This window comes from Myxine glutinosa, chromosome 11 (assembly GCF_964187855.1).
Source record: "Myxine glutinosa chromosome 11, kmMyxGlut1.1, whole genome shotgun sequence".
NCBI classification, from domain to species: Eukaryota; Metazoa; Chordata; class Myxini; order Myxiniformes; family Myxinidae; genus Myxine; species Myxine glutinosa.
The window spans coordinates 124,710,526-124,720,513 of record NC_136271.1 but is presented as its reverse complement, the minus strand read 5'-3'; the positions used below and the strand labels follow the sequence as shown (position 1 = coordinate 124,720,513).

Sequence of the window (9,988 nt, the reverse complement as noted above, 5' to 3'; positions counted from 1 at the left end):
CTACAGGAATGTGGAATTTATTGGTTTCATGCTTTAGCATTCTCCGTATCTGCATTGCCCGTTTGCTCCTGGCTTCCCACCCGTGCGCAGCGCAGCACGGGTATCTCACGAGTAATAATAATCTAATAATAATCATTTCTCTCAATCTAATCAATCCCACTCCTCCCTCCAAGTCTTTAAAACAGCTGTTCACCACCATCTCTTATCTTCCCCCATCCAAAACCTTGATCTTTTCCCCTGATATTTCCCCCTGATATGTTCACCACCTTTTCCCCCTGATATTTCACCCCAGATCCACTTTTCTGGAATACCAAATTGTTTCCTGGAAGTCTTAGCAGTGTCCATGTATCTTTTACCTCTCCCACCCCCCCCCCTTCCCATGCCTCCTCCACCCCCCCCCCAAGCCCCCACTCTCCCGATATCCGTTCTCTGCTGTTGTACTTGTGTACTTCCCTCTCTCTCCCCATCTTGTCTCCTGCTCCCTTTATTGTACGTTTTGTGTGTCCGTTTGTTTTATTTTTGTGTGATTAATGTTAGCTCTTACATGAGCCTCGATCTTGTAAACAAACAAAAAAATACAAATTAAAATAATAATAATAATACACACCATAGATTTGCAATTGGCTACAAATACAGAATGCGTCACCAAATTATTGCAACTTTTTCACATCAGCAAATCTTTAAAATGTGCATAATCTTTATCTCAATGGATTGAACCAAGTCCCCAGGACACCGCACACAACTCAGTTGTACCTTTGAGATGTCCCAGGTGTGTGGAAGCTCGACCTTCCAAATGTACGCAAAAACAAGCAGAGTATTGGATTCACCACAAGTATTTACTACCATACCCACTTCAAGGCATTTGGGAAAAACCGTCGTGCACGATTGGAAAGTAAATTCAAGTTTCTATTCTCCAGATAGAAAAGATTTTGTTCATGGGAAACGGAAATCGACATCGAAAGCCATTGGGGTGAGCTTCGGAGAGGGGCGGCAGTGTAAACAAACATGTCACTTCCATAAAGGACACGTCTAACATCAGCTTTGGCCTGAAGGGAACAATAATTGCTTAAAGCCTTAAAAATCTTGCGGTAAAAGTCCAGTCGACATTTGAACGCTAACTACGGGTTTCGTGGAGTGTTACTTGTTGGGCGAATGCATATTACGCCAGCATTTAATTACCAGATAGTTATGCTGGTTGCCTCATTATAGGACACGGCTAAGCAAATCAGGTCGCGGTTAGTCGATCGCAAGCATTCAGAAACCTGCTCTCTTCAAAAACAGGAACAGTTAGATCTTCAACATCCATCATAAAATTCCATTCGATGAGAGCGCAGGCTTAGCATCCCCATCAAAACACGTCACATTCATTGAAGCAAAGCTCTGCTTGAGTGCACCAGGGTAACAGTTTACAGTAACATCAGGAATCAACGCAGACGAGGCAGCTGGAAGGTGCGTACACGACCTCTGAACTAAACCATCAATCCATTTGAGCAATATTGTACATAATCATAATTATGATTTCTTAAAATGCATTTCTAGAAATAAAATCAGAGTAGCATGCACTTGGATCTGCCTTTCAAAACAAAATAACCCAGTGTTCTTAGAACACCTTACGCCACACTGCCTTGAGAAACAAGGACATGGGCAGGGTCTGCGAGCGGAAAATTTGATTGATTGAGATGCCGTAAAATGCTGTAATATTTTGTCTAAGTACGGCTAAACGTAAGGGATTTGAAAGTGCCAAAAAGGCGAGTTGTGTTCCACTGTGTTTAAAGTCAGGAAAAAAAAAATCATAAAAATGAAAAAACAAAAACAAAAAAAACATGAAAAAAAACAGGTTGAGGACTTGGGCTTGGGAGGCGGAGGTTGATGGCTTGGGGTTGGGAGGCGTAGGTTTAGGGCTCGGGCTTGGGAGGCGGAGGTTGAGAGCTTGGGGTTGGGAGGCGGAGAACTTGGGGTTGGGAGGTTGAAGCTGAGGGCTTGGGCTTGGGAGGCGGAGGTTGATGGCTTGGGGTTGGGAGGCGGAGGTTTAGGGCTCGGGCTTGGGAGACGGAGGTTGAGAGCTTGGGCTTGGGAGGTGGAGAACTTGGGGTTGAGAGGTTGAAGCTGAGGGCTTGGGGAGCGGGGGTTGAGGGCTTGGGGTTGGGAGGCGGAGGTTTAGGGCTCGGGCTTGGGAGGCAGAGGTTTAGGGCTTGGGCTTGGGAGGTGGAGAACTTGGGGTTGAGAGGTTGAAGCTGAGGGCTTGGGGTTGGGGAGCAGGGGTTGAGGGCTTGGGGTTGGGAGGTTGAGGCTGAGGGCTTGGGTTGGGAGGTTGAGGTGGTGAGTTGAGGTTTTGAAGTCATATTTTACATTACGTGGTTGTTCCGCAGCTCCCTGCTAGTATAGTAATATTTCTTGAAGCAATGGAAAAATATATAAAAGTACACAAATAACAACAACATGTTACAAAATATCATATTTTGCTGGTTTTACTTCAGTTTACATCCTCATTGACACTCACAGAAGGACATGCAATATTTATACAACAAAAGGAGTCTTGTCTGTCTGGTCGTTACCTCTGCCACTGAAGGTGGATCGTGGTTATGTTTTCACACCTGTCTGTTTGTTACTTGCAAAATCGAAGATTTTTGAAGTATATTGGTCAGTTCCGTTTATGGTTCTGTCTATTTGTCTGTCTGTCTGTCTGTCTGTCTGTTTGTCTGTCTGTTTGTCTGTCTGTTTGTCTGTTTGTCTGTCTGTTTGTCTGTCTGTCTGTTTGTCTGTCTGTTTGTCTGTCTGTTTGTCTGTCTGTTTGTCTGTCTGTTTGTCTGTCTGTTTGTCTGTCTGTTTGTCTGTCTGTTTGTCTGTCTGTTTGTCTGTCTGTTTGTCTGTCTGTTTGTCTGTCTGTTTGTCTGTCTGTTTGTCTGTCTCTGTTTGTTTCTGTTTGTTTCTGTTTGTCTGTGTCTGTTTGTCTGTCTGTTTGTTTCTGTTTGTCTGCCTGTTTGTTTGTCTGTTTGTCTGTTTGTCTGTCTGTCTGTGTTTGTCTGTCTTTGTCTGTCACCGGCCTACAGGTTACAATTCTAAACCGATCGTCACGAAACTTTACCAAGTTGTATAAGTCGTCCCAATTGAGAAGCCTACTGATTGAGGTCAAAGGTCATCTGGAGGTCAAATTTCTAAAATCGCCATTTTAAATCCGATTGACTTGAAAATTGAAGAGCATTTGTATATCAAGTCACTAAATTGGGAAACATACTATTTTTTAGGTCAAAAGGTCAACTCGAGGTCAACCCTCCAAAATCACTTTTTACCTGAAAAAACCGTCTATTTTCATCCGATTGACATGAAAATTGAACAGCATTTGCACATTGAGTCACTAAATAGGGAAACCAACTATTTGAGGTCAAAAGGTCAAAGGTCAACTCGAGGTCAAACCTCCAAAATCATCATTTTCATCTGAAAAATTGTCAATTTTCTTCCTATTGACCCAAGCTTTGATCAAGATTGTCAATTTTAATCTTGATGAAATGGACAATTTGCTGTATCAATGGATTTTTTTTTTCTTGGGGAGGAGGGGAGGCGTATTTTGCAAGTATAGCGCTCCGCATGACGTCTTCTTGTTTGTTTGTTTGTCTGTGAACAAGATCTCAAAAAGTTGTGGATAGATTCAGAGGAAATTTGGTTGGGGATGTGACACTGATGAAATTTTGGTGAAGATCCAGATTAGATAATTTTTTAAGTAATTCTTCACTATTGAGTGATAGGGCTAAAAACGATATACAGCATGATATCTCAAAAAGTTATGGACGGAGTCGGATGAAACCGTGGACAGGATGGGTGTGTAACAAGGATGAATCGATTCGAATTTGGTGAAGATCAAAATTCAGATCCAGAAATGAGAATTTAATTTTCAAAAGATTCTTCCCCATTGAGTGATGGGGCCAAAAAACGATATACATGATATTTCAAAAAGTTGTCAGATGACTTCGAACAAAACAAGGTGGATGAGTTGGTTAGATGACAAGAACAAGTGATTCGATTTTGGTTCAGGTCCGAATCCAGATCTGACCTATTAGTGGATGTAAGCCACATAAACTGTTCAGCCTGTTCAGACAAACTGTTCAGACACAAACTGTGGTTGGGAAAACCACATTTCCAAGGTGGCCTCCAAAGCCAGTCGCCGACTGGGCATCCTCCATCGTGCGAAGTCCTTCCTCGGCACACCTGAGCTCCTCACCACATACAAGGCTTTCATCCACAGCTCAATGGAATACTGTTCTCCCCTATGGGCCGGTGCTCCTGCCTCACACCTAGCTCGGCTTCACGGTTGAAACCAAAGCTTTCAGAATTATTGGAATCTCCCACGATGAAGCTATCTCTGAGGGCCTTTCACTCACTCACCGCAGGCAGGTAGGTGGTCTTTCTGTCTTCTACCGACTCCTCTCCGGCCTTGCACCCCCAGCTCTCTCTGTGCTCTGTCCCCCAAATATTCCTACAGGTCGCACAAGATCTGCCAGCAACCCTCTGATGGTTAAACTGCAGAAATCTCAGCTCTGCTCACCTTCACTCTTTCATTCCTCTTTTCTCCCACCACTGGAACAAACTCCCTCACTCCCTTCAATCCCACTCTTCCCTCCAGGTCTTTAAAACAGCTGTCCACCACCATCTCTTATCTTCCCCCATCCAAAACCTTGATCTTTTCTACCCCCGCTAATTCACCCCAGATCCACCTTGTTTGAAATTCCAACTTCTTTCCTGGAAGTCCTGGCAGTATCCATATGTTTTATACCTCTCCCACCCCCACCTCCTTCCTATGCCCCCCCCCCCCAAAGCCCTCGCCCTCTCTCATATCTCTCGATGTCTCGATGTCTCCATGTCTCCATGTCTCCATGTCTCCATGTCTCCATGTCTCCATGTCTCCATGTCTCCATGTCTCCATGTCTCCATGTCTCTCGGTCCCTGCTCTCAAATGTTGTTTGTGTCCTTCCCCCTCTCTCCCCATCTTGTCTACCGCTCCCGATGTTATATGTTTTATGTGTCGGTTTGTCTTTCTGTGTGATTAATGTTCGCTCTTTCACGAGCCTCGATCTTGTATACAAAAAAAAAAGAAAGAAAAAAAAAAAGCCTGGCAGGGGTATCTCTACCAAGTGCCGTTCTAGTTTGTCATGCTACTACTTGAGAATAGATTAACGGAATTCAATGAAACCAACAACGGTGGATTCAGGGAACTCCCAGGAAGGTTTGTGAGTTACGATGTATAAAAAAAAAGAAAAGAAAAAAGAAAAAAGGAAGCACGGTTTATGTATGGGTACATCGGCACAAGTGGCAAAACTGCAAACGCCAACTTGCGGACACTTGTCATCCCACACGGAGGGCAGGATCTCCCAGGAATCATTTCTTGTTCTCGCCCCATGGATTAGCCATCAAAGCTATGCCGAGGAAAATGAAAGGCCTGGTTGTTTTTTGAGAAATGGCGCAAAGATTGGTATTCCCATCAGCGAAGCGACGGGTCTTATATGCTTGTATTTGTGAAGTACAACATGCCATCGTTTGATTAAAGTAGTCAGCTGTCATGACGTCAACAGTCACAATGATAAAGTTCATTATGAAAATAGATTACTGTCATCTCCAAAAGTATAGACAAGACTTGCTTGTTGTTATTTCCACAGGCCTGCTGCTTTATATTGTTTTTCAATTCATATTCTAATGAAGTGCGATTCGCATCAGCTGATGAAATCTAAATGCTGTCGATATTTAGTATGCTTACCTGTGCTGCGATATCCTGAGAGATCCCAAGCCCACAGCCAACACAAGAGATATACAGGTAACGGTGCCAGATTATTGGTTGCAATATCTTGCTTTGAAACTCGCAAAGAGAAACAACGTGACCATTTGAAGCACATCCGATTCATAGACTAATGCACATTTCTACCGCACAAACCCACAAGACACTGAAATTACTTCATTTAATGTGACAGCAAAATATCCGAGTTATTTTCAGAGTTGACAGCCAAATGCGGCTGCGAGACTTCGACTCGACTCGAAGGACATCTCACCAAGCACTATTGCATACCTCAAGCAACATTCCATTGGTTCCAACAAACCCTCATCATGAGATTAGAGAGGCCTTTATCCTGCAGTGGCCTAATGTATGATTTTTTTTTTTTTGGAGCGTCCCCCAAAAATTGCTCAGAATCTTACCCAAGCCCAGGAATATATCAACGCCCTTTGACTTTTCATTGCACAAGCTCAATCTGAATAGATCGAGCAAAGTATACCACACTTAAACAGTTTTAACCCAACAAGATGCAAAACGACTCACCGATCCTGTTGCCGATTCTCCAACAGAGTCTGAGGGCTCCTTGGGTTTGCGAGTCTTGGATAAATGGCTTCTTTGCAAAACTGCGCCTCTTGGTGATCTCTTCAAAACATCCTCCTTGAGCTTTGCTCCCATTTGCAACAGCCAGTTGCTTGTGGGAGATCGAGTGACCACATTCTCCTTGTTGGTAGGCAGGTCATGTACCTGCAAGAGATTTGATGGGCTATTTGTGATGCTGCTTTGGGATGCAGAAGAGGGGCTCAAAGATGTCAACTCATTGCTTGGGCAGCCGTCTTGTTCCACCACATTTACTTCACAAACATGGGCATCATGTGGTTTTTCAAGTGTGTGGCAAGTGTCTTCACTCGATCTGCTCGCCCACACTGTGCCATCACAAAAACCAACATCTTCACCAGAACTACGCAACTCTTCTTCAACAATGGACTCTTCTTCATGTGGCCGTATCTTCTTACAAGCTGGGATGTCCACGTCATTGTAGGTGAGGTTTCCCAAGCCAGAACCAGCATCTAAGGTCTTGACATTTCCCGCACTTGTTTGGAGTCTCCGTTTTGCCCTTCGAGAACCAATGCTTCTTTGTGCTCTAACTTCCAAGCTAGTGGAAGATGTCTCCCAGACTACTGCAGAGCCTTGTGGACTTCTGATCCGCAGCCAATGGGCGAGGGTTCCTGGAGATGCATTAATGACTGGCAAAGAATCTAGTCCATCTATTTTCTGGGATTGAGGCAAAATTGATGAGTTTATTGTGGGTTGGTGCGAAGCCGAAAAAGCAATTGTGCTTTGTATAGATGACTCTGATGAGCTTGCAGAAGGCATGGCAGGAAGAGTACTGCTAGCACAGATGGCTGCACGTGGGGACATGTGCTGGGGCAAGGGCATCAAAGCAGGCGACCTAGGCTTGGGAGTTGCCGGTGACATAGCTGCATACGCCGAGGAAAGATCATTGCCAAGTAAATCAATATGGACATCACACAGGACTAGCATTTCAGATTAGCCCCACACCCCCCGAAAGGACAAGCCATTCTTCAAATGCAAATTTCCAAAAGCCGTACCCAGCACAGTGGAAACTAGAACGGCACTCAGTAAAGCGCATACCTCCACCGTGCTGAATAGTTTATGTTTTGTATCCCACGGATAGGCTAGATCTGGATCGGACCCTGAACCAAAACGTAATCGGCTTGTTCTTGCCACTTAACCAACTGGTCCACCAAGTTTAGTCATAACCCGTCCACAACTTTTTTTTGAAATATCATGATATATATCGCTTTTCACCCAATCTCAATGGTGAAGAATCACTTTCAAAAAGTTAAATCATTCTCGTATCCGAATTCATATTCAGATCTTCACCAAAAACGAATCTATTCGGTCTCGTCACACAACCAACCACGTCACCAAGTTTTGGCCAAATCCATCCATAACTTTTTAAGATATCATGCTATACATCGTTTTTGGTCCTATCACCCAATAATGAAGAATCACGAAAAAAATTCAACGAGCCGGATCCGAATCTACACCACAATCTAATCATTTTGTCCTCGTCACATACACTACCTCTCTGTCACATTTTGTCTGAATCCTTCCACAACATTTTGAGATAACTTGCTTACAGACAAACAAACAGAAAGACGTCATCTGGAGCAAGATACTTGCAAAATTCGCCCCCCACCCAAGAAAAAAAAATTCCATTGATACAGCAAATTGGCCATTTTATCAAGATTAAAATTGACAATCTTGATCAAAGCTCGGGTCAACAGGAAGAAAAGTGACGATTTTTCAGATGAAAAATGAGGAATTTTGAAGGTTGACCTTGAGTTGACCTTTGACCTTTTGACCTCAAAAATAGTTGGTTTCCCTATTTAGTGACAATGTGCAAATGCTGTTCAATTTTCACGTCAATCGGTTGAGAATTGACGGCTTAGATGAAAATTGATGATTTTTAACATTTGACCTTCAGTTGACCTTTGAACATTTAACCTCAAAAATAGTTCATTTCCCAATTTAGTGACTCGATATACAAATGCTATTCAATTTTCAAGTCAATCGGATTTAAAATGGCGATTTTAGAAATTTGACCTCCAGATGACTGCCCTTTGACCTCAAAATCAATATGCTTCTCAATTGGGACAACCTACACAACTTGGTAAAGTTTTGTGACGATCGGTTTAGAATTGTGACCTGTAGGCCGGTGACAGACAGACAAACAGACAAAACCACAAACGCAACCAACCAAAATACTTTTTAAAATCTTCGATTTTGCAAGTAATAATCTGGCGCGACCTCCAAATTAGCTCCGATCTCGTTGCTTTTTGGGTTGTAGTGTCATCTGATGCAGTGGAACAAGGGCTCATACAGCCAACAGAGGAATATTCATTTTGAAATTTTACCATATGAATCTGGACCAACCTATTGCTGCTGCGAACGGTACACAAGGTAAATTAGATCATTTGACGACAACATGCAAAACAAAATTGGTTTGAGAAGCAACAATTTGTCAATTTTATCCGAATTTTAGTCTTAAATCTACAACAAGCAATCAGTTTCTGCCAAGTAAGGGAAAATAAAAAGAAATCAAACTTTCTACAGAAGAAACAGATCAATGAAGGACAAACTCCATTCAATGAAAGGAATAGTTCCTATAACATGGCGACGAGCATAACAAGCATTCCAATTCGGTCTATTCCATAACCTGAAGACGGTTTGGCTCAAAGCCCGTGTCCGCAGTTGGTGGTTCTCACCGCATTCCTGGTGTGATGTCGAATCTGCAAATTCCAGCGAACACGTTGCAAGGCTTTCTTCTTGCCTTGGACCTCCCATCATTCTCCAAACCCGTAACGTATCGTCGTCTGAACACGTAACTATCTGCGGAACAGCGGGGATGCAATAAGAGTGAAGTTTCACCCATTCGGCTCCTTTTAAATGTTTTATAAATAAAGTTTGTTGTTCAGCAAGTGCGTTTCATTTGTAGAGCTTGAATGCGCCACCATCACGATCACCACACCAACAACAACAATCTAGGAAACCGCCTGGTAATAAAACGAATAAGCAGCTTCTAGCTCGATTGAAGCATAATGGTTTCATGCGATTAAAAGCTGGGCCTTTTTCTCTCAAACGGGGATGAAGTGGGACCATCCTCCACAAAACCTCAAATGTTCAGTTTCTCTACTCATATGTCACACTCAAAAGGTCTTCGTATTGAATGAGTTCATTTGAACCAGTTTTATTCTCGATATGTCAACAGGAACTAACAGGCTTTAGTTGTACTCGTAGAAAGGGAGTGTTCAATAATGACGAAAAAAAAAGAAAAGAAATCTGTTTAGTGGAACAGTCACCTTAAAGTATTATTCACACAGTTCACTGTCGAGGCCGGCGGTTCAAGTACACCAACTGAGCTGGATACACCGGCCGTTTTAGCTTGAGCTTCAAAATGAGGCCGTGCAAGTTTGTATTTAAATAGGGTTATCATATTTGAATTTCAAAAAGGACTCAGAGGACAAAAACCCAGAAAGGCGACACATCTACTGTGCATCGATGATCTAAAACTCTTCGCACCGAACGATGACAAATTGGCAGATTAACTGAAACTTGTATAGACGTACTCGGAGGACATTCAAATGGAATTTGGTCTTGACAAATGTGCCAAATGCACAATTCTATAGGGTAAAACAAAAAGAA

The 9,988-nt window shown here is 43.0% G+C and overlaps 1 protein-coding gene across 1 annotated transcript in view; it reads right to left on the bottom strand.

The window, feature by feature from the left end:
* DTL (denticleless E3 ubiquitin protein ligase adapter) overlaps nt 1-9,988 on the bottom strand; it is an 82,838-nt gene that overhangs the window by 1,489 nt on the left and 71,361 nt on the right. Inside the window, exons 13-14 of the mRNA XM_068129988.2 lie at nt 9,052-9,175; nt 6,302-7,236 (exon numbers count right to left, since the gene is read on the bottom strand). Of these exons, the coding sequence (XP_067986089.2) occupies nt 6,302-7,236; nt 9,052-9,175 (1,059 nt within the window). The remainder of the gene's footprint in view (nt 1-6,301; nt 7,237-9,051; nt 9,176-9,988) is intronic.